The sequence below is a fragment of the Euprymna scolopes genome, chromosome 28 (assembly GCF_053919585.1).
Source record: "Euprymna scolopes isolate OS-2025 chromosome 28, ASM5391958v1, whole genome shotgun sequence".
Lineage (NCBI taxonomy): Eukaryota > Metazoa > Mollusca > Cephalopoda > Sepiida > Sepiolidae > Euprymna > Euprymna scolopes.
The window spans coordinates 65,608,602-65,634,829 of NC_136509.1; the positions used below are offsets into that span (position 1 = coordinate 65,608,602).

General features: G+C 34.3%; 1 protein-coding gene across 1 annotated transcript in view; it reads left to right on the top strand.

Moving 5' to 3' along the window:
* Positions 1–13,477, top strand: part of LOC145249683 (uncharacterized) — a 126,590-nt gene extending 113,113 nt beyond the window's left edge. Inside the window, exons 3-4 of the mRNA XM_080111480.1 lie at positions 6,826–7,020; positions 12,969–13,477. Coding sequence (XP_079967606.1) covers positions 6,826–7,020; positions 12,969–13,337 — 564 coding nt within the window. The 3' untranslated portion in view covers positions 13,338–13,477. The remainder of the gene's footprint in view (positions 1–6,825; positions 7,021–12,968) is intronic.
* Positions 13,478–26,228: the final 12,751 nt, after the last annotated feature.

The window sequence follows — 26,228 nt, forward strand, 5'->3', positions numbered from 1 at the left end:
GATAAACTTTGAGCCTCTAGGTCTCTCATCTTAAAGATAAAATTAAACAATATGAAATTAAGATGGAAGCAGAGAGACATAGGGGCTCAAAGTTTGTTTATATATATATATATACAGTAGCGTCCAAAAGTTAAGGAACGATCGATCATTTTTTTTAATGGCTTCTAACTTTATCTATGAAAAGAAAAAAAAACTATACTTGACTATCGCGCATGAGTCTTGCCGTCTCTATGCAAATGAGACTATACCAGACGCATAAAAGGAACCGTGGAGAAAATGGGTGTTTGAGTTGAAAGAAGGCGTGTTACGGAGACGGTCACATGCGACGGAATGTTTAAGTTAATTAGAAAATCGAGGCGGAAAAAATCAAAACTTTATTGAAACTTTCAAACTAAAGAAAGTGTTGAGTTTGGAGAGACACAATCCATCTGTGCAGTGCTGCGTTTTAATGAAACTGATTTTGTTGCAAAATTTGGCAAACAGATGGGAGTATGCTTTGTTCTGGAAAAAGTCAGCAAGTTGTGCACCAAAAAATTAGAAACTTGAATTTCCATATATCCAATGTCTAATGAATTAAGGGAGAATTATAAACACAAGATGTAAACCTGGATAAACAAGATTTTTGCTGATACTTATATTACCTTCTGTAGTTCACAATTCAGGCAGTTAAATGAAAGTCAACAGTTCAATAAATATCAACTTCCGACCATGCTGAACATATAGGCTACCAGGAAGTGGTATCATAGGGAGGCGTCGTAGTACAATAAAGTGGATTGTTGAACGAAAGAGCTGCCCTATTATGGATGGTGTTTATTGGTACAGTGTTACTCCCAAAGATGATATGTCCACTTTGTCAACACCTGCGAATTTGCTGCACTCATACCAGATCAGAGTGAAAGGGGTTAATGTTGTGCGCCACAAGGATCACCAAAGAATGAGTACCTATTTTTATAAAGAGGGGTCACAGTGTGCGTGAAGAATCTACAAAGACGGTTCAATGAAATTCAGACCCGGTCATATCAATCCACAGTTGGTGCTCATCAATGGTGTATCTCCACACATGGGAGACATGTACTTATATCTCAGTTCAACTCGACGGTAATAAATAACAGTGATGTACATAATAAGTAAATGCTGAATCAAGAGAGAGCCAGATTCTGAAGCTATTAGTAGTGATTAGGTATGTACTGATTAGCTAATTAGTCGATTAATCTGCATTTGATAATTGGCTGATCGTTTACACCATTTGATGTATGTCTCTTGGATTTAATTTTAACTCTTGATGAAATTAGCAGCATTTCTTTGACTGCAAACATTTGGGCAGCTGCTACAAATAATGCTCCCTTTCTGAGTTTGATAGGCTTTCAAATGACTTTGAACAGTGCAGGGATGTGCTTAGAGTTGTTCCATAATAAATAAAGAATTGCACAATGTTCTGAATGAGTATAAAATCTTCAAAGTTTTCTTAGTCTTGTGAGATTAAGGAACAAATCTAGTGTCAGGTAATGTCGTTTAGAAACACTATCATGCTTCATACATACATGGCAACTCTCAATGACTCATTACAACTAATAGAAATATCGTCTCTCACTTTAATCACTCTCCATTAGCAATTAGCAAATTAACTGAAATACAGGATCAGCTTAATTTGAAAAAACAAACTCATTCAAGATGTGACCACACAATGGCATTCAACATCTTATATGCTAAAAAGAAATTTAGAACAACGAAAAGCTCTTGTAATGTATGCTGTTGATAAGATGCCTACCTTAAAATAAGCCTGCAGTAACAAATCAAAACTTGGAGCAGGTAGAAGCTAAATTTGGTGACTCTGACTACAACAGAAATACAAGAATCACAATCTAAACTCAAAAAGAGTAAATCCCTTATGGTTTAAGTGCACAAAAGAACTTGATTATTATGTAGCTTTACAATGTCTCACAATGATGATCGATTTGAGTGGTGGAAGAAGACATAGGGGACTTTACCACTGCTAAGTAAACTGGCTTTGGAATATTTAAGCACACTATCTTCACCTGTGGAGAGTAAGAGGCCCTTTAGTACAGGTATTAATGTGTATGAACCTACGATGAACAGGCTGTGTTCTGAGAATGGAGAAACTCTAATGTTTCTATATTACAACTTAAAGTATTCAACTTTAAAAATCTGAGTAGACTATGAGAGCAGAGGAGGCAGACAGGAAGAATAGAAGAGGAAGTAGAGCAGCAGCAGGTGCAGAACTTTAGCTTATAATTATTCACTTTAAGAATTACAATTTGTTGGTTTTTAATTCCTTTTTTTTCTTATTTAATTGTTGAATTATATTCTTTTAAGAATTGGAAATTGTTCTTTGTATTTTGTAATTTTATTTAATAAAAGCAAAAAGTCATAATAGTAGCGAGACACTTAACAAATGTTAAGTTAAATTAGCAGTTATTATGTTAATGTGTCAAAGCTATGTGATGAGTCACTTGACAGTGATGAAATAATTAAAATTTTATAGGAAAGAGAAAAGTAATTAATCGACTGATTAATCGGTAAATTGACTGGTTGCCGATTGGCTGATTAGGCCGATTACTGACAATCTACTGATTAATTGGTACACCCCTAGTCATGATTTGGAGAGGCCGGACCTACTTTAGTTGAGTTGTCTTATTCTATTACCAATTTAGATTTTAGTATTTCTGCCACTTTAGTCAGAGAGGAAAAAATATCTGTCCCACTATCGTAAAATGATCAGCCACCCACTTCACTTGTGTCATCATATGATCAGAGGTGGAATGTGACAATAAAAAGGAACACCTACAAGCTGAGAAGAGAATACGATGCTTCACATGTTGTGACTGTCCATCTGATAGAGTGGGAGATGGTTTCTATTTTTGGATGTAAACTTCTGTAGTTATAACTAATTAGCATATGTGAGGATCAGCTGAGAGAAATTGGAGAACTAAAATGGAAAACGAGGAAACTGCATATCAAAGCAGAAGAAAATCAGAAAAACAGTAGTGGTCCTTGTCTAACGCTAATTCATCTTGGTTATGGTTCTGTGAGCTGGGATCGACGAACACGGCCAGGGGTATATCACAAATATAGTGCTGTGAACGAGGATTGCGATAAATGCAGCCCAGATAACATAGGGTTACATTTGTGCTGGAATTCTGTTGGATTGTCTTTGAACTCTTTTTTATTGCTTATGATTAGACCACAAGAACTTAACTTTATTAACAGAAATTAACTTTTTCAATGAAAATTATATTACTGTTGCTAAATATCATCTTAATTTTCTTTTTAAAAGCAAAGATTCCGTTTTACGTTCAAATTGGATGCAGGAGGCCTCAAGTTTTGACCATTACTCCTGATCTTAAATGGAACACATACATCAAATCTGTTGCCAAGGCCGCTGGAAAAATGGTGGGATCTTTCTATCGATCCAGTAGATATCTCACTGCTGATGCAATTCTCTATCTATATAAGAGCCAGATACGTCCAAGGATGGAATACTGTTGCCACATCTGGGCAGGAGCTGCTAGAAATGACTTATCCTGCATTGATAAAGTTCAAAATAGACTTCATGGCCTCGTAGGAGATGTCCTTTTCTCTTCCCTGCTATCTCACAGAAGAGATGTTGCGAGTTTGTCTCTGATGTATCGTTATTCGTGGAAAGTGTTCGACTGAGCTTCAGTCTATGGTTCCCCCTCACCAAACTTTCACAAGAAACACTCGTCTAGCTGAAAACACTATCAATAATTTCCCCCACTCTTTATCTGTGCCTAAACCTAAACGTAGATTCCATGAACAAAGCTTCTTTCTTAGAACTGCATGCCTGTGGAATTGTCTTCCGTTTTCCTGCTTTCCTGCTGACTACAATATGGTTGTCTTCAAGTCTAACGTAAATAAGTTCTTGATGAGATGTTCCATATAATTTAACAAACTTACCGAATTTTCATTACTAATGATTACTATATTGTCCCATTTCTACTGTACACTCTTTAACCCTTATCCTTGAGTGGCCTCTTGGCCTTGATAATGTGGTGATGCCTGTGTAAAAAAAAATGGTTTATTAGTATAATGGCACTGTTTAATGTTTATCTATTCTTATGTCAAAACGTTGTTTTATGACCTTGTTTAATACAATTTCTAGTCATAAAAGGTTTTTACTGTTATTGCTTTGTTTTTCTAATGAGACATTAAAACATGCAAATCTCTTTTTGAAATGTTTTTTCGCCTTTGCTTTTAATAGTTACATTGGAACAAAACGAGAATAAGGATCCCAAAGGCCAAGAAAAACTTTTGTTCCTTACATTGAAAACTTGTATTTGGTTTAAATATTTAAAAAGTTTTGTAAATACAGGGTGTCCCAAAAGAAGCTGATGGATTTTAAATTTGTTTAACTTCCTCAGTATTTAAGTTATGCTTACCAATTTTCATATGTAGGTAGTTGAGCCTCTCCGTGATGTTTTGAGATATAGTAAGATATCATAGTTTATTTATTTTAATTTTATTTACACAACTTAATCTAAAGTATGTTTTTCACAAGGTCTAATTTTAGTTATGAAAAATGATGTTACTCAATTGTCCACCAATTCTGATTACTTCATCCGCCGTTACTCAACACTATACTGTACACTTTTGAGGGTGTAATTGTCGTTGTGCTGTTGCGTGGGGATTTTTAAAATTACTTTTATATAATGGCTTGGATTAAAGTTTAAAATGCAAAAGTCAAGTATCATAGTTCAATTGTGCTCTAAACAAACATTCATTTTAAATGTGCCCTTGTCATATCAAAGAACCTACTGTTGATTTTATGTGCTATACCTTTCTGCTTGTGTGGTAATAAAACTTTTGAAATGCACTTGTGATGTTAGACTGTATAAGCCTTTCATCGAATTTTTGGATTATCAATATGTAATAAAGACAGTCCGATATAAAACCTATCTAAGAACTCTGTCAGACATATGAAGTTCTTTCATGTGACATTTCCAAAAATTGTAACAACTGTGGCGGGGGAGGGGGGGGGCGTTACCCGGTAATTAAAAGAAATTGTGATGGGGCGGGGGGCAAAAAAAGTAACAACAGTAGTGGGACGGGGATGCCCAGCATTGCCTGGTTGGAAAAAAAAAAATTGTGAGAGCAAAAAAAAAAAAAAAATTTTGTAAGCAAAAAAAAAAAAAAAAAAAAAAAAAGAAAAAAAGACAGATGCGAACTCTCATAACTTTTACTTTAATACGCCCTCTGCCGGATAATCTTCCAACTGCAGTACCACTGCACCTTTGTAAATATGAAACGTGAGTGAACAAGATATAGATAAAGGTATCAAGTCAGCAAGACCGGGGGGCTGTGTTCGAACGCCGGATAGGCAAGACGCTTGTGCCGGTTGCTCCATGAAAGACACGCCCTCTGCCAGACAATCTTCCAACTGCAGTACCACTGCACCTTTGTAAATATGTATTATATTTTCGTCTTAATATATTTGTTTTACCTTTACTTTCTGCGTTCGTGTTGTTATTAATACAGACACAACAAATAATTTACCATTTTTTTCTAATTTTTGGATTTATTTGTCTGAGAGTTCGCTTTTTCTAACGATGCAAAGTTGGTGCGTGTGCGATGTGTATGAGAAAACTTTTTAGTGGACCTATAAACGCATACACACTAAGCCACAGGGGAAAGGCAAAAAAATGTGATAAGAGGGTGGGGTTAGGGTTGCCCAGTTGTAAAAAAAAAAAAGTGAGATGTGGAGGGAGGTGCATAAAAAAAAATCAGGTGTCATCAGCCAGAAGTGAAACCAAAATAAAAATCTTGTAAGCAACAAAAGAAAAAAAGAAAAAAAGAAATGACACATGCCGGGCACGAATTGCGTAACTGAAGTTACTAATCAAACCCTTTTACTGATGTGACCATGATTACGCAGTTGCTATGACGTCACAAATTATAGTTATTTAGAACGAAAGAAGGTATCATCGCAATTAATGTTATAAACTTAGTGTCATTAAAAAAGTCGTCAAGACATTTCACTTTGCAATTCATCAGCTTCTTTTTTGTTATTAATGTTTTTGTGCATTGGTTTTAGCGTCTGGAATTATCGTTTGAATTAAAGTTTTAAACTTTTAAAGAAATGATACTGAAAGAAAGTGTTTTTTTTTGTTGTTTGTTTTTTTTTAAAGAATCAAAATTTTTGTTTCTTTTAAATAAAAATTTAATGCTCAGTTGATTTAAACCGCCGATAAAAAAATTGAAATAAAGAAATTGTTTTTGTTTTAATATAATTAACTGCCAAAATTACAAAACAACCTTCTTTAAATGCAAAAAAAAGACTACCAATAGGCGTGTGAGAACCTCAAAACTCATGTTTATGAGACAACCTCCAAATCCATTGGGCCACAGCACTCATTACAAAATCATGCTTAAAATTCTTGTATTTAAACTAATATGCAGAACAATTGTTGACGCATGCGCAGTTGTTGAAATCATTTAGAAAGAGACTCCTGCTTGAAACAAACGGAATTTCAACACAAAATAATTGACTATTTTTTTCCAATTTTTCAATATTATTTGTCCGAGATATCAGCCTTTCTAATGATGCCAAGTTGGTGGCTGTATAATGCAGATGACAAAACATTTTAGCAGACATACAAGCACATACACAAACATACATCTCTCCTTTAAATAATAGATTAGCATGCACAAATTGCAAATGCTAGACTAAAGACATGCACTATTATGGCTTCTTAAAACTCGTTCGCTATGTTGAATGCTTGATTGATTTTTAAGTGTATCTTTATCATTTCTCTTAACTTTTTGTCTGTCTTTTCTTCTCAATTCTAGAAAAATGGATTTTTTATCGAATGTGGAGCCATGGATGGCGAAGGTCGTTCAAACACCCTCTTCCTTGAACGTGATCGTGGTTGGAATGGTCTTTTAGTTGAAGCCAACATTTTAAACTATCATCAACTGAAAGCCCGGAATAGGAAATCCCATGCCATACATGCATGTGCAAGTATTAGACCCTATCCAGAAAGAGTAAGACATTTTTTAAGATAAAACACACACACACATATACATACTCTCTTTCTCTTTCTCATGTTGTGCATCATGAATGAGATGTTGTTGCTAAACTTAATATGAAACCGATTTTCAAAGTAAAACTAAAAACCTTTTTTAAAGTATCCTTTTAAAGTTCAACAGTCTAAAAAGTTAAAGATGTGAAAGAAAGAATTTTCCTGAGCTAAACATGATGAACCTGATCAGATATAAAGAAACTTCTCTCTCTCTCTCTCTCTCTCTCTCTCTCTCTCTTTCTCTACCTCTTTCTCTCACCAATATAATTGTTACATCAATTCTAGTATCTAAAAGTTGTTGCCTGAACTTTTACCAAGAGTTTGGAGAAGAAAATTGACTGTGTACACAAAAATGTTTCTTTATATCTTAGCTCAGGAAAATTTTTGGTATTCTTGCAGAATTTGACCTGAATCCTTGGCAGTCATCGGATTAAACCGAGCAAAATAACAGATGTGAATCAATTTCAAAACAAACAATATGGAAAAAATAGAAATACAATAAATAATGAAAAATAGCAAAAACCTAATGTAAATTTAATGAATATACTGTACTGAGGTATTTGTGCCAATTCCGGGGTAATTGTGCCAACTAGCTAAAAGTGCTCTTTTGGCAGCCACATATATAAAGAGCGCTTATTTTTAGTTGGTGCAATTACCCCAAAGTATTGTATACTTTAAAAAATTTTTATTTACTTGTATTATTTTTTTTTTGTAATTTTTTTTATCTACGAAAATATTTTTATTTTTTTTAAAGAAAAGATGAATGTCGTTTAACCTAAATTGTTTGGTGAAAATAGTTTTTTTTAAATTTTTTCTAAAGAAAATTTACATTTTCGTTTTCATTTAAAAGAAAATTGTCAGGAAACGTTTTTTTTTCGTGGTACTTGTACACTTATTAAACTGTACTGAAGTAATGTTATTTAGAAATCCATTCTTACCATGGGGAGAGGAGGGTGTTTTGTAACTATTTTGTACTTTCATCTAATAATTTAATAAAAACAAGATATTGTAAAACTTAAATTTAACTTAAAAATACTATTTAGAAATAGTGCAGTTCAATAAGTGCATAAGCACTGTTTTTGTAAACAGAAGTTTTTTTCATTATAAGAAAAGATGAATGATTTTTATGAAAATCGTAAATTATTAGGTGAAAGTACAGAAAAAAAAATTCAAGAAAATTTACAAATTATTTGTCAACAAATGTTACAAAACTAAATAGAAAAAAAACCATCACCCCAAAAAGAAAAAAAATACATTTTTTATACAAAAAAAAAAAAAAAAAAAATTTGGATTTAGCGTTTCAAAATTTGAACAACTCTCGACGTAATCCGACAATCCTTGGTGAAAATTCAGATACCATCTATTTTTTGAAGTTTTACCAGTATGTATTAGAAAGTAATTGATAAATATTCCCTAAATTTCAGTTTCTTTGGAATATTTCAAAGAGCTTTAAGGGATTATAATATGAGCACAACCTTTTGAAAATTTATTTCAGCTTTATATTATATCTGATCAATAATCATTAGATATCAATTAAATCCTTGAATTTTAATATGTTCTTAAGATTCCTTAAAATTAAGTCTTCAATTTTAGACATTTTCTATAATCCAAATGATGTAATGGATTCGAATCAAAATTGGAATAAGGATTCTAGACATAAGGTTTAGTGGCATTATATCTTGACATTTCTAATCAATCAACCAATCATTTGATTTGCCTTTGGTTGGTGACAATATATGATTTAACTTTATTATTTACCCTCCAAATAAAATTCTTCAATTAATTTGCATTATAGGTTTTAAATTATTTTTGTGTTTTACTATGGAATCAACATTAGTTAAGGCCAAAAGCTACACAAGGATAAAGGTAAATGAGATAGATGCATTGTCATTAACAATGAGATCGTTGAAAATTATGAATGGAATAGACCAAATTTGATTACTTATGAAAAGTATTTGTATAAAATAAATAGCATATAGGTCCTGTCGGTGGGGCATTAAAGTACATTGATTGATGCCATGCATAGAGTAAACGTCCCTTGATGGGGTCACATGTTGGCCGTGGATGGCAACTCATGATTCCTTATGACAGAAACCTGTTAGTCGAAGGTCAGGGTTAAGCACATTCACTTCCTAACACACCATTTTGGCCCTTACCCAGGCTAAATGGAAGGTTGGAGAGACCTGATTAGATCAATCGGCTGGTCAGGTCAACCCCTATCGACTACTACTAAAAGATTTTTTAAAATTGGAAAAAGAAAATGCAAAACAGCAATTCTCCTTCAAAATATAATGCAAAAAAAAATTACAAAATTCTATAACTACAAGTACTAGTTGGCTAAGAGTCAATCAAATGTTGAATACAAATCCAGACATGCTTGCAAACTAATCATTAATTCAATTAAACTTTGTGGTGAATAAATCTGGTAACAGATGCTCAGGATTTCTTATTTGATCGAGTATATTGCTTTGTGTAGCCCAGACCTGTTAAGGTGATTGGATTTTCTCCTTGCCATGTCCCAAAACCGGGCTCCTAGGTGGGGGGAAGCACAAGCAATGAAAAACAAATATAAACTCCATGATAAAGAAAAATAAAGTAACCAAATAATCCAATTCAGAAAATGAGGAAAACATAGAATTCTCCAAATTCTATCTAATATAATCACTGGAAGAAAATCCTATATTAAAACTATCCTCTTCCTTATTGAAAAAATGCTACCCAATAAAATCGGAAACCGTAAAAAACTAAAGATGGAAATTTACTAACAGAAATCAAAACAAAAATTTAAAGTGAGAGAATAGAAGAAAATAAAAACTTTCCATAACCTCAATATCAAAATTAGTCCACATAAAAAACTAAGCAGAGAATTGACACTTGATGCCTCTGAAAAAATTCAAAAACTAAACAATCAAGGAGTTATCAACAATGAAAGAATCTTTATAAGGAAAGCTAATGAAAACACATACATACACGCATTCAACACAAATCCCTAAAAAGAATCAAACTTGGATAGAATATGTAGAAATATAAATTCCAGATCCCCTGAAATGTCAAAAATTTGGACATCACAAACACATCTGCAGAGGTCACTCCACATCTGGCAAATGTGGATCAAAAGAATCCAACCACAATGAAGAATGCCATGAGATCAAATGCACAAATTTTCAAGGTGATCACCCTGATTACTCTAAAATATGGGAACTCTGGAAAAAAGAAAAAGAAATCTTAGGAATAAATACAAAAGAAATATACCCTACCCAGAGGCCAAAACAATAGTAGGATACATGAAAAATAATACCCATGCAAAAATAGTAGGAAAATCCAACACTCCCAACCAGACAGATAAAAGAAAAATTTATACACCTGAAATCAAATGAATGACCTAACTTCCAAAAAATGACTAATATAAATATAGTTATATGTCTACAGGAAACATTCCTCAAAGACATCAACCAATTAAATATAAACCAAAATTAGGCATCATACAATCACATACACAACGATGGATACAGAGCTTCTGGTGGTGTATCAATTTTAGTTAGGAAAACATACCCCAACAACAAATAGCCATAGACAGTGACCTCCAAACAATTGCTATCAAAGCAACATTACAGAAAACAAACATTTACTTAACATAGACTCCACGACACTAACTTATTAATAAGATTAAAATTAATAAAGCAAATCTCTATTACAAGGAGACTTTAACAGCCATAATAATAACTAACATCAGAACTCATGCACAGAGAATAAACTAATCAAATTAACATCAAACACCGGAATAAGAGATACAAAAAAGATGTCAAGAAAAAAAGAGCTAGTAATGACTAGACTATGAATAGGTCAAACTCATGTCACTCACTCACATCTACTAAAAGAGGTGCTTATTTGCATAACGTGTCAAGAGCCCTACACAGTACATCATATACTGACGGGCTGTTTGAACTTTAAATGAGCCTAAATAAAGCATTACCAGGAGAATAGTCTAAGGGAGATATTTAACAAAATCGATACAGAAAAAATTAATGAATTCCTGAAAGAGATTAAAATGTACAACAAAATATAACAAAAGATTCCATAAGACCAAAAACAAGTAATCAACATCTAGCACATTAGAATTAATGTTTCGGCATTAAATGACCCAAAAGTTGTTGATATGCCGTAAAACAAACAAACTAGGGGTGTTTGAAAACAAATAGAAAAAATAATGATCAATAACAATAACCTCGGAATCTTAAATATTTAATCCTCAACACATTTCGACTTGTATACTGGCTTATATTCCGCTATTGACATCATGGACTATATATGAAAGGTCCATAATGATCCTTGTGGCAGTGGTCATATTCTCATTTTAATAGAAATCATTTAACCCATCAGTGATGATAACAAAACATTTTACTAGAAAATAAACAAGGCCAATAGGCAACAATTTAAATCATTGTGAAATATAAGACTTGCTCATGACCCAAAAAGATTAAATACAATGAAACACTTTTTTTTTTTTTTTTTTTTTTTTTTTTTACATAGGCATCACCACATTATCAAGGCCCAGAGGCCACTCAAGGATAAGGGTTAAAGAGTGTACAGTAGAAATTGGTCAATATAGTAATCATTAGTAATGAAAATTTGGTAAATTTAATAACTTATATGGAACGGCTCATCAAGAACTTATTTACTTTAGACTTGAACACAACCATATTGTAGTCAGCCGGAAAGCAGGAAAACGGAAGACAATTCCACAGGCGTGCAGTTCTAAGAAAGAAGCTTTGTTCATGGAATCTACGTTTAGGTTTAGGCACAGATAAAGAGTGGGGGAAATTATTGATAGTGTTTACAGCTAGACGAGTGTTTCTTGTGAAAGTTTGGCGAGGGGGGACCATAGATTGAAGCTCTTTAAGGAAACTTGAATCACAATAGCAAATGAAACGATACCAAATACTTTCCTATCAAACAAACACAACTTACCATGGTTTAATAACAAATGCGAAATAGCAATCAAATTACAAAATGCTGCAAATTCCATAAAGAACTTATTACTATCAACCTAAACTCATATAAATTGCTCAAAGCAAAGATCTGGAAAATAATTAAATTGGAAAAAAAAAAAATAATAATAATTGGCAAAAACTATGTAAACAAAATCACTTCCATCTAAACCTCCACAGTTTTGAAACTAGTCAGGAAAATTGTTGGAAAAAAACAACCTACTACAATCAACCATCTTATAAAAAAAGAATGATGAGGTCAAAATATAAAAGACATTGCTGATACACTGACTGAGGCCTCTGCAAAGTCATCCCCTGATAACTTTAACATGGGATTCCACAATTTCAAAATAAAAACAGAAAAACTTTAATTCAACACTGAAAGCTATAATGGTTACGTTACACTTCCAGAATTAAATGGGCCTGGATGAAATTTATTATGAACTAGCATGGGTGCCCGGCGTTGCCCGGGTGTTTGGAGGTGTGTGTTAAGCAAAAAAAAAAAAGTGGTAGTAGGAAGGCAGGATCCAACCCATACCGCGAAGGAGGAAAAGAACAGGGCAAAAAACGTAACGTCTTTGCTGTTACGACACCCGCCAAACCACAAGTGACATAGGTTTGAATTAAGGTTAGACAATCGAAAGAGATGACTTTCGAAAATATCAGTGAAAAAAGTGGCGCCTCCCTGTAAAAAAGTGCCCAGTGAAGAAAGTAATGTTAAAGTGGATACATTACTTCTATCCAGTTGAAGTATTATCAGGAAAAAACAAATAAACATGAATTGGTTTAGTCCGAATCAAATATCAGGCAGATTGCGGTCTGGGTCTGACTTTGAAAATACAACTAACTTAACTATATATTTTTTACAGTTGATCTTTGCAAATTATTTATTTCATTTAGTGTATTTTTGTTTTTTCTTCAGGTCAAATTTAACTTGGATACCAACATGGGCCGAGTATTTGAAAGCAAGAAAGACTTTGACTGGGCCAAGGAAAATCATCGGAAAGTGCAACTTGCTTGGACTCAGTGTTTTCCTTTATATTCCATGTTGTTAGCCATGAATCGGACGACGGTCGACTATTTTAGCTTAGATGTCGAGGGAAACGAACTTGATGTTTTAAAAACAATTCCATTTGATAAAGTCGACATCAAAGTTATGAGTGTTGAAATCCTTCATGGGCCTGGCAAAAAAGCTCTTAAGGAATTTCTAGCATCAAAAGGCTACAAAGAAATTGTATATTTACCAGGTGAAAAAGTTGTTGATTGGGATATAATCGTGCAAAAGATATGAAATGATATTTTTCTTTTCCAAAATGAATTTGTGGATTAAAATTATAAAAAATATTTTGGATATAATTTTATTTTTTTAAATTGTTTCATGTAAATATTTGATATTCTTTGTATTAAAATTTATTTTCCAAAAACTTATAACTGCTGAGTAGGTAAATGTACTTCTTCAATTGTAAATACGGGACGACCAACTGAAGAAGCCATCTTGGATATGCATACAAATATTTTTTATGCTTTTGGTGATTTATTATTGGTTATCTCATTAAAAAAAAATTATTTTTATCATATCTAAAATCTATGTAGATACCTATATCTTTGAAAAACAAAGAATGATACCAAATTTATTTTTGGAGCACAATCAATCACTGAATTTGAACTCTTCAAACTTTCTTGGAAATTGGAAAATTTGATGTCTTTCAAACCATTTATTTCTCCAGTTGTCTTGCGTGCTATTGACCCCAAAAAATAAAATTTCACAGTATATCTGAAAATACAATCTTTGAACAGAACTCCTTACCAATGTTATATCATCTTGTGGTAAATGAACATGGAAGTAATAATTATTTGAACAAACCAACCTAAACATTGCATTAACTCTCAGAAAAATATACAAAAATGACACCGAAAACAACTGTGACTGTTCATATCAAATTCCTTTCAAAAAGCTGACACACAAAAATTGTACATTTATAAAGAGAAATAATTACATTTTGTTTGCAAGCAAATATCAAAACATCACAAGAAGAAGGGAATCCATACTCAAAATTTGACTCCTATGCATATACACAAGCTTATTACTGCTTTTATCTTCTTTTAAAAACTGTGGATTGTAATCTTTTTCTATCACATCTGATCTTGATCTTTAATTGGTGATTGAAGAACATGATCAGATCCTGATCAGCAAAAGATTCAACCATCTGATTCTCATTCAAAAGCGACATCCACACACCACCATTCTTGCAACGGCCAGGATCATGAGAAACACCATCTGTTTTTCCCAGTCCCATGACGGCCCAATGTTGTGGATGACATAGAATATATTCAGCAGGCGAGGATGCTCAGGATTGATATAAGCTGTCACCTCGTTGATATACCCCCAATACTGCCGGCATTTCTTCTGCTAGAATTCCACAACAAGGACACCTGGATGAATCCCCTAATCCGGAACTGTGGAGTATGGCATTTTGGGGTAATGCATTCTGGGCCAATCGCCAGGTCAAGGAAAACTTATTAGTTATTGGGCAGATCTTCTCTTCTGACAATCCCAGCCAATCAATAAACAAGTTGTCGGCAGTCCCTCTTACTCACGTAATACTTAGCAATATACATGAAAAAATTGAAATGGCTTAAAATATCTCAATAATGCCATACATAGATAGAGGTTGATGATCTAAGAAAGAATCTTTTTTAAATTCTTAAAATCCGATTAAAATTAAGGAAGTTATGACTATTACATGTTTGGATATTTTTCCCTCTTTAAGATCATATGCATTTTGTCACATTTTTAAACTACTTTTTCAGTGAAAATGTTATATCTTTGTTACAACACAAGATTAAGCAATGAAAAGTGTATTTTGTGCAAGGAATAAGAATACGCCACTAAAAGTTCCCAGAAATAAATAGTTTCCAAATAATCTGCAGTAAATGCATATAAATATGCTGTAATTTCTTAAAAATGCAAACTTAAAGAAAAGAAGCTAGAAGAACTTAAAGTTGAATTGTAATACATTTTATGCACAAGAAACTGAAACCGTTTAAACATGAGTATACTATAATATTTCTTTGATATTATTGTAGATTAACACTTTTCATTCACCCCGCCCCACCCCCACCTTTTGAGCACTTCTCTAAAATATGTGAGTCTACCTTTTTAGGCAATTACATGTGAACACCCAGAAAAACTAATGAAAAATAAACAAAAATTATTTTAGAATTTAATGTAAAATCATTCCCCATTTGGGGCCACTGTAGCGTTTTAGGGCAGTTAACGATTTTTTTCTGTAGCAGATAAATGTTGATTTTTCTTTTTTTAGTCGATTATGTGTGGTTTTAAGAAATGCAATTATGGGCGGTTAATGGTATGGCTAAGGGAAATCATATGTGAACATCTTGAAGACTTGACAGGAACAAAAGAAAAACAACTTTAGACTTTAGAATGGGGGTTAGTTTCATATAAATTTAATGTAACATAACCATTTAAGAGCCATTCTAACTTTAAAGAGATTAATCAATTTATTTTTATGGGAAATAAATCACATGCATTTTTGTTTAAGGAAGGATCTTTTTCTGTTTGTTTTTTTAGATGCTTATGTGTGGCTGAGAGAGGGATTTTATTGGGTGTGGAGCTTGCCATTCGGACTTAGTGTTATTAAGCTTAAAGAAGGTTTTTAGAAGGTTTGCTACTCGTACCTAGGGTTAGAGATAGGATTAAGGGAGTTTTTAAAAAGTGTTTGATACTTTTGTTAATGGTCAGTGGTTCATAATTATTGGTTTTCGAAAATGTTAGTGTTTAGATTTTGAACATCAAATTACTTTTAATTTTGCAAACTTAGGTAAATGAGTGTATGAAACTTTACAAGAATTAAGACAAAAAAAAATAAATTTATTTAAAACTAGTGACGTCACTCTAACAGAAAACTTGACATTTGGAAAAGTATCAAGTATTTTTTGCCCACCTATTTAAATAATAAAGAACTTTTTGCTAAACTGACAAATCATTAAAAAATATTGGATGAATTTGATTTTTATTTTCAACTAGCCATACTTGAACATGCGTTGCTGTGGCTCAGTTTGTTTAAATGGACCCCCACCCAAGACAAAATTTATTTTTTATAAGAAGGAATTAGCGTCAGCCTATACTGAGTGAATGGACCTTATTACAAAATTGACCAAAAAACTATCTACATAAATTAATAAGTTTTACTATTTTTGATTATTTACTTTTCTTTTAATACTGTTTTTTTTTGTTTTGTTTTAAACATATTTGTTACATTAGGTCTGCCTCTACCAATTTCTTTAAATTGACGACTTTTCTGAGTACAGTGATTATGAAAATCGCAATTAGATTTTGTGGAGACAATTAATTTTCTATACATAAAGATGCAGTGTGAACAAATCTACTTCTCTGAGGGTGACGTTTTTCTGTGTCCATATGGTCGTGTATCCATCATCTATCGAAATTTTGCCGTGTAGTAATAATCTTAAATATTAAAAAAAAAAATCACATAAATATGGAAAGTACCGATGTATTTTATTTGTGTATTATAGGCCTGGTGTGTTTTGTTGACATAATGTAAGAAAAAGAGCGCAGCGATGTAGTCAGTGGGGAAGAATGTGTATCATTGCAATGCCATATTTGAATGGTAGGTTAGCGTTGGTTTTTTGGTGTGAATACCGTTAATCCCGAATATAAGAATGGTCAGAGCTCAGCCAATGACAATGGATGGAATCAAGCAAGGGAGACTTTATTTTTTGTGAATCAAAAAATGGAAAAAGTATGTTATTAGCATTATAAGCGTATGCTGTATTTTCATGGACATTGGCATTATTACATACCTAATGTGCTTCAACAAGTCATATCTTTTTCATTTGTGGATCAATTTTTAAAGAATTACATTGATGGAAAGAGAATAGAATAAGCATTCCAATGATGTTAATGTATTTTTCTTTTATGCGTTCAATGTTTTTATGATCCAAGTTAAAAATGAAAAAACGGTAAAAAGTGACAACAAAAAGAGAAACTGTTTTTTTTTTTCAATGTTTACATTTCATGCGTTACATTTCAATACATATGCGCGGAGTCAAATTTGATTGGATATGGCTGAAATTTTACAGGCTATATGAATATAGAAGTTCATCTCTACTGGACTTTGATTTATATTTTTATGACTACAGCAAACAAAGTTACGACCGAGTAAAATTGACGAAGAATATTTCAAAATTGATAAGATAAATCAGCATATATCATCCATTTTCATATAGATAATAGTTTCAGAATTATTTTCATGCATAATATGTAAATATTTGATAATTATTAATTGGGCAGAAATTTCTTTAAAATGTTATGTTTTATAGAAATTAAAATCCACTTAAAGGGGGGGCGGCTCACTATGCGCTAATGCGCTGACGAGCACTCAGGCAGCTGACTAAAGTCAGCACATTAATGAGTTTCGTTTGTATTCACTTAAAAATTAAAAAAAAAAAAACTGTTTTTTCCGCTTTCAGAACGAAAGCAGTAAAAATCAGTTTCATTTTTTATTCTGAGTTTGTCAATTTAAAAAACTTATTTTCAACTTTTTCAAATTTGATTTCCAAACAATACTATTTTGTTGCTTTTAACGCTTTTAGTACACATGTACTAAAATCGCTAAAAAACAAGAAAATTTACGAATTACACGCGTTTCTGTTATCATTGTATTTATAATTTATAATTTCTTGTACTTGAGGTAGAATTGTTCTTTTTTTGTTTTTTGTTTTTTGTTTTTTTTTAGTGGTAAAATAATATAATAATATATAACAATAAAAGGTATTGTGCATTTATGCTACCATGCTGAAATAATACATTATTATTTAGAAACCCATTCTTAATATGGGAAAGGAAGGGTATTTTGTTAACTATTCTGTACTTTCACCGAACAAATAAAATATATCGTGAAACTTGAATTCATTTGTAACTCATTGTCAAGACCATTTTTTCGAATCTGTAACACAAACCCGTCTTTTTAACTGAGGATATCTAAATAATAATAATAATAATAATAATAATAATAATAATAATAATAATAATAATAACAATAATTAGGTGGTTCGATAAAGAATTTAATTGTGATGCATTTTGGAAATTTTTACCTTAACATTTTTCTTTAAAATGACTACCTTTTAAAGTTTTCGGATATGCTGAAAACGAATATCGCATTTAAATTTTCCTCAATTAAGTAGCTTTCCGGATATTAAGCAGTGTCATTGTTTATATTATTGCTGGTGGGTATCTTGGTGGGTGCGTTTGCGCATAGTTTCTCGGGTTATGTTTGCGTGCTCGTGCATACCAAGATGGCCACCAAGGATAACATAAGAAATGACATTGCGTAATATCAGGAAAACTACTTATTTGCAGAAAATTTAAATGCGATATTCGTTTTCAGCATACTTTAAAACCTATTAAAATAATAATTTTAAATGTTAAGGTGGAAACAAGGTAAAATATTACCGTTTTATTTCTTTGTTTACATAGTTGAATTTTCAGTAAAACAACAGAATAGAAATGACAAAAATTACTATCAACTGGTGGATATATAGTTGTTGCTTATCAGGATTCCTGGTATTATGGAGAGTAGACAACGCATTGTGGATGCGTTATCATCAGCTCTCGGTACTCTCACTTCTCCTTATTTCTCCCTCAGTCCTCATTTCGAATGAGTGATTTTTCTGACAAAGGGTGAAGAAAAAGCTGCTTTCCAGGACGGCAGTACTTCGTGAACAGTAGCCTGGGATGTCGAAATCTTCTGTTTCTATGTCTATCCTTGTGGCCATGTCACTAGTCAGGGTGCTGGAGATAAACGTTTCATCTGGGCTGACTTTATACGCCTGATAGTCAGGGACCTGAACCTTGGATTAACCACTAAGGAAGCTGTCCTATCAGCAGGTGCAAAGTACTGGGGCTGGTGTATTGCCATTTGGTGAATGGATTCTGGACCATGCAGTAGTCTCTGGTGGGGCCTCTCGATGTCATACTAGTAGGTAATTGTTACGGCTTTACCTTATCATGTACTACAAAAAAAAAAAAAAAAATTCCTATCTTTTTCTCTCCTGCTTTCTCTCTCTGTCCTGCTCTAACCAAGTCTGTCGACCTGTTCCACAAATCCCAAATCCTCAACATGAAATATCTCCAGCAAAAAAATCACAAATAAACCTAGAACCCCATCCTTCAACGTAGACCCCTACTACCATGTCTCCTTCTCCAACATCAGGGGTCTACATTCCAACCTTCCAGAGCTTGAAACCCAATTACAAGAGACGAAACCAGACATATTCTTTTTAAGTGAAACTGGAATAGGGCCGACCACTTCCCTAGACGAATTCATAATTCAAGGATACTCTAACTTAACATCTAAATCTGACCCCCAAGATCGCCATGGGCATGGAGTATGTGTCTACATTAAAGATGGCTTCCCATGTGGTAGGGATATCTCCAGTGAAGACCCTAATTTACCTTATATGTGCTTCCGGGTTGCACTTGCTTACGCCACTGCATTTATATTTGCCCTCTATCGCCCCCACAACAGCAGAGTTATTATTTTTAAGAACATATCTGAGAAAATTGAGCACATCATGTCTGCTCATCCTTTGGCTAACATCCACATTTGTGGTGACTTCAATGTTACAATGTGGAATGGCTGACCCACTCGAACAAGACAGATGATGAGGGGAGGTTCTGTCATGATTTCACCATTGCCTATGACCTCACCCAGATTGTTCACGAACCCACCCATGTGCTCGATACTTCCGGTCAATATGCTAGCCTTCTAGACCTTTTTCTCACAACTTCCCCTGAGCTATGTTCATGTTCCGTTCTGTCCCCTCTGGGATCTTCTGCCCACTCGGTTGTATCAGTTAAGATAAAAACTAAACGCAATAAGTCTTCAGATGTACCTCTCCACCGTATGGTATATTGATACTCTACGACTGACTGGGATAGCTTCTGTACATTTATATCTGATCTACCCCTACATTCCATGTTTAAAAAGAATGTGTCCTCTATAGTATCAGATCTGACCGAATATTTAATTGTAGGGATAGACAGATTCATACCATTCAAAAAAATCCAACAAAAACCCAACAGCCAGCCATGGTTCTCCACAGAATGTGCTGCGGCCATCACACACAGAAATCAGTTTTTCCATAGCTACCAACATAATAGATGTCCTGAGACTAAAGCTGCTTTCGGGACTGCCAGCAACCACTGTAAAAGAGTAATAAAAAATGCAAGGGAACTATATGCTAAGTCCGTTAAATCCAAAGTTGCTGAGCAGTGGCTTGGCCTCCACCAGTTTTGCCAAATAGGAAACAGGATCCTGAACAGAAGCGTGCATTCTATCCCAACCATCATCAATGGACCTGAGGTCATCTCGTCAGCATCAAACAAGGCCAAACTAGTTGCCAAGAACTTTGCAGCTAATTCTACCTTACATGACGAAGGCCATCAACTCCCTGTATTTCCGCCTATAACAGACAACACGCTATGCAACATACAAATATCTGTGCATGAGATCGCTAAGCTAACCAAGAACCTTGATTCCAGTAAAGCAACTGGCGTTGACGGCATTCCAATTATAGTGCTGAAAAAGCTTCAACCAGAACTTGCTCCCATACTTACAAAACCGTTTAAGCGTTGCCTTAAAAAGAAGTGCTTCCCAACATCCTGAAAAACCTCGTCAGTATGCCCTGTATTTAAGAATCCAGGTGATAATTCGTCCTTCTCCTCTCAGTACAGACCAATACATCTCCTGTGTGTCATGAGTAAGTTGCTGGAATCTATATTAAATAGAGTAGTAGTCAACCACCTCAGCAGAAATAACCTTCTTAGTGACATACAATATGGTTTCCGTTCTACTAGATCTACAGCAGATGTGCTAACGGTTATATCTCATAGGATTAGTGAATCTCTTGACAAAGGCTTCTTCTCTAGGGCAATTGCTCTTGACATATCAAAAGCCTTCGATAAAATATCGCATAAGGGCCTACTTCTAAAGATTTCCAGCTATGGTATGACAGGAAATGTTTTCTCAATCATTAAATCATTTCTCTCTAAGCCCAGAAGAGTAGATGTTGATGGGCAGAAATCAGAGGCCCTCAGTATTAATACTGGAGTCCCTCAGGGTTCCATGCTGGGCCCAACTTTCTTTCTGATCTACGTCAATGATCTCCCAAAACACATATTTAAATCATTCGTTGACATCTATGCTGATGACACGACCATCTATTGCAACACATCAAAGGCCGTAAATGACAAAGTTCTCTCTGATTCTCTCTCCTCTGATCTTGAGCGCGTGGTACAGTGGGGGAAGAGGTGGCTGGTTACCTTTAATGCATCTAAAACCAAGCTCCTATCTTTACATTATCAAAGCTCTGATCCCCATCTGGCATCAATTGAAATGGATGGCCCTCGACTAGGGGAAGCTCCATGCTTTGATAAGCTTCTTGGCTTGACCTGAAATGGCACACGAATATCAAATCTATTGCCAAGGATGCTGGAAAAATGGTAGGATCCTTCTATCGCTCCAGAAGATATCTCACTACTGATGCAATTCTCTACTTATATAAAAGCCAAGTACGTCCAAGGATGGAGTACTGTTACCACATCTGGGCAGGAGCTGCTAAAAACAGCCTATCCTGCCTTGACAGAGTACAAAATAGGCTTAGTGGGGGATGCCCTTTTCTCTCCCACAGGAGAGACGTTGCGAGCCTGTCCTTGTTTTATCGTTACTTCCATGGCAGGTACTCGTCTGAGCTCCAATCCCTGATCCCCCCTCGCTGATCTTTCACAAAAAACACCCATATAGCTGAAACCACTGTCAAAAATTTTCTCCACTCTTTATCTGTGCCAAAACCAAAACGTAGATTCCATGAACAAAGCTTCTTTCTTAGAACTGCACGCCTGTGGAATTCTGTTCCGTCTGCCTGTTTCCCACCTGACAACAACTTGGATGTCTTCAAGTCCAACATAAACAAATTCCTGATGAACCGCCCCCTTAAGTAGACACTTTATCAAATCTCAACATTAACGTACTGTACACGCAATAACCCTTATTCCAGAGAGGCTTCCAGGCCTTGATGTGTGATGACCACTTTGTAAAAAAAATATATATATATTCTGGTACTGTGCAAGCTACATCAAGGATTCATGTAGAGTACGATTTATGGTTGCATCTCAGAAAATAGGTGTACATTTTGGGCCAGATAGAGATGATTTACAAAATTGAAAATTGGACTGGTCCCAAAATGCATAAGTTCTGGTCGACTATGGGAATTTCCACCTTTTATAGAAATCCAAAATCTATATGAAAAATTTTTTCCGATTTATTTCTGAGATAAATTCATGTCTTCTCATTTTTTTTTTCTTTGTGGGGAGTAAATTCAATTGCTATGACCCAGATTAAGCACTCCTTTGGTGAGGAGGCAGGAAAATACCTACTCCCAATAAAGCTATATTTAAATACTACTATAATACTTAGTTTTGTTCATAAATAGACACCCACTGTATAATACCATGTGTCAGTTTTAAAAAAAATTGAAATTTGTACATCTGAATTTATAATTCATGGCTTATGGCAAAGAGATACATCAGATTTGACTGCATAATCCGAAAGGGCACACAATTTTACATAAGAGTGCCAAGTTTTATGAGAATAGCTTGAAAAATAAATAAATGGTGGCGAAATTACAAAATTTCTTGAAATGTTGAGGTTCGTAATTTAGCCCACTTTTTCTAAAGAAAATTGTCCATGGAAAAGCCTAAATTTTGGCACTTAAAATTCTCATAACTTTTGAACTACTGATGGTATTTGCATAATTCAAACGGTTTTAAGCCTCTTTTAATAGCTCTTTTCATGCAAGTTGATAAATTAATAATTATCTAAAAAGAAAAAATTAACTTGTAATGCTAATGTTATGTGTATGCATATAAAAAAAACAGTTAATGACGGTGAAAGCACAATATGACGGTGCAAGCACAATATCATAGAAAATATAGAATGTATTTTCAAGAAGCATTACTACTATGAACAGTCTCAACTGGTTGCGGTGGGAGCACTAAATATTGAGAGAAAAATAGGAACTTCTTTCTCTATAGATGTGGCAATTGCTCATCAGATATAATGCAGCATTTTATTATCACAAGTAAATATGGCAGAAATGACGGTCATAAGCTACTTAAGATAGTGGCTATCAGGGTAGATGTATTGAATTTGTATGTGATATCTGTTGGTGCAAACCTACAGTACTTTGGTTCAGAGGGGAATTTCTGCAATCAAAATATTCTATATGGAGATGGAGATTATATTTCTTGTTCCTTTTTATACCAAGTGACACATTTTGTTTTTAAACTATCCAGTTTGAGACGTTTTTATTTCTTAACTTCACTGATTGAGACATCATTTTATATGAATATTAGTGTAAAAACTGGAGAAAATTTTTCCATCATTTTTATGGATGTACACTCGTAATAAAGAAGTAAAGAAATTTTTTTCTCTCTCAACTATATATTGTGACATAATCCTTAAATTGGATTGGGTCTTAAGAAAATTTTAAAATTTAATTTTAAGCCAACGAAAAATTTATCTTTTTTTTGTTGTTTGATTGGGGCCAATGCAAAAAAGAAAAGAGAGAGAGAAAGAGAGGCTAAATCTAACGAGAGAGAGAATATAGAAGAAAGAGAGAGGTGAGAAAGAGGTTCGGTGGGTGAATCAGCAAGCGAGGTGATCAGGTCACCCGGTCAACGATACGCTTTCTGTCCCTTGCTAGTTACTAAGCGAACCAAGAAAAAAGAAGAGGGTAAGAAAAGTCTGAAAAGAGAGAGCAAGAGGGGAAAGAAACATTTTTGTGGTAAAAACACACTTGCCTGCTGGAACACATCGTCATGCCGAGCTGACGTGGAAAAATTTCCACCCAACAACATAGAAAAGCAAACGAACTGATGTCGTCAAAACAGATAATGTCGACCCTCCCCCCCTATCAACAGTGAAAGAAAGGAGATAATGCCAGGGAGAAACTCCATCTCAACAGCGAAATAAATGAGCTAATGCTGACCATAAAATGGCAAGGAACACGGTACACCAAAAGATATATAGTGGAGAATAACCGACACAATGGACGAATGATACATAAGGAATATATATTGCATGTTATGAACGGTCATCCGAAGCGAATAAAAAGGTCGCCCCCCCCCCTCCTGCCGTTGATGAGGCATCTGTCCGTCAAGTTGAGGCTGCCACTTTGGAAGATCGGCGCATTACTATTCGCCAAATAGCCCAAGATGTTTCCACAGATTAGTACAGATTAGTACAGGGTCTGTGGAAACTATCATTTGTGACCATTTGCATATGCATAAGGTGTCTACCAGATGGATTCCCAGGTTTCTCACACCATTCCAGAAGCGAGAACGCGTCGAGTGCTCGAGGATGAATTTGGAGATGTGCCAAGAAGATGAGTCAAAGTTTTTCAAAAGACTGATTACACAGGATGAAACCTGGGTCCATCACTATGATCCAGAGACCAAAGCCCAGTCAATGCAGTGGAAGTACTTGGACTCACCACCTCCAAAGAAGCAAGGGTGCAGCTCTCTGCTGGCAAGGTCATGCTCATAGTCTTCTGGGACCAGGATGGAGTAGTGATGACAGATTTCCTAGCAAAGGAAATTAAGGGAAACTATCAAAATCAAGAGGCGGAGCAAGATCAGCAAAGGTACCCTCCTCCTGCAGGACAACGCTCTGGTCCACAACTCGCATGTCGCCAGATCAGAAGCACGGGCGTGTGGTTATGAAATCCTTCCCCATCCTCCCTACTCTCCTGATCTTGCACCCTCTGACTTTCACCACTTCCAAGCCATTAAGTTATTTTTGAAAGGAAAGCGTTTCCCAGATGATCCAGCCTTGATTTCTGAAGTCACGTCCTGGTTGGAGGACCAACCTGGGGTGTTCTACAAAAGCAGTCTCCAGAGCTGCATCAAACGATGGGAGAAATGCATAACTCTGGGTGGTTCCTATGTAGAGAAAGACTAATAACTGTACCAAGTTTCGTTGCTCTACTGCTATGGAAAGTGGGTCAAGGACATTACTTATTGCACGCCCCTCGTACCCCCTCATATCCTCGTAATTTGTTTTTTTTTATTTCTGTTTAATCTCCCTACCCTCCCTACCATACTTTAATTTTTATAATAAAATTAACTTTAAAGCGTTATCACTGGTGTCCGTGTTTGTTCTTTCTTGCATGCTGTTGTATTCGTCCTCGTGTCTTCTTTTATTTTCATCCTTGTCACACGTGCGATAAATATTTGTTTGTCGTAAATTTCCTTTTATATCCGTTTGTTTGCTTTTTATCTACACCCCACCCCCTTTTTATCGCATGTGTAAAAATATATAAAAATGAAACTCTTGGTATATTCGTTTTGACAAAACAATGATTACTTTTCTGTTGAAACTTTTTGACATTAATTCATTAGAATCTGAATATGTTTTTTATGTTATTAAAATAAAATAAAAATTATAAAATAAAAATCTATTTTTTAAAAAGTATTTTGGTTCTGAATTGGGCCAAGGCTGCTTTACGGAAGAACTTCTGGATTATACCAAATCTAATTTCATTATTCCAGTGTCATATTTTAACATTTCCAAGAAGCATTCAATTATTTATTCTTATTGATAAGTATTTCATTCATCCTGTTTTTTTATTTTTTTAAAAATTGAATCCATTTGTTGTTTTTCTTCCTGCTTTTTCTTTTCAGATTTTTTTTTACATTATCGATGTATGATTGATTCATTTTTCAATACATTTAAAACAAACACATGTGCGTCTGCGTGACTAAGCATGTTTATATTCTGTTTTTCTTATTTAAAAAGAACAATTTTTTCTTTCTTTTTGTCGATTAATGTAAGTATTTTCAAGAAGCATTGAATTACTTTTTCAATAACTTGAGTGTTATTTCTTCTGCCCATCACACCAATAATGGGTAAGTTTGACACTGTTGTCCAAACTTCCAAACTTGTGCATACGTTGTTGCGGACCAGGGTATAAAATACCCTAACTCGCTACAAGAAAAAAATAATGAAACGAATTGAATGAAGGAAACAAAGAATTCAAATGCTGGAATAAAATAAACATGTCGTTTATTTTCTGTTGA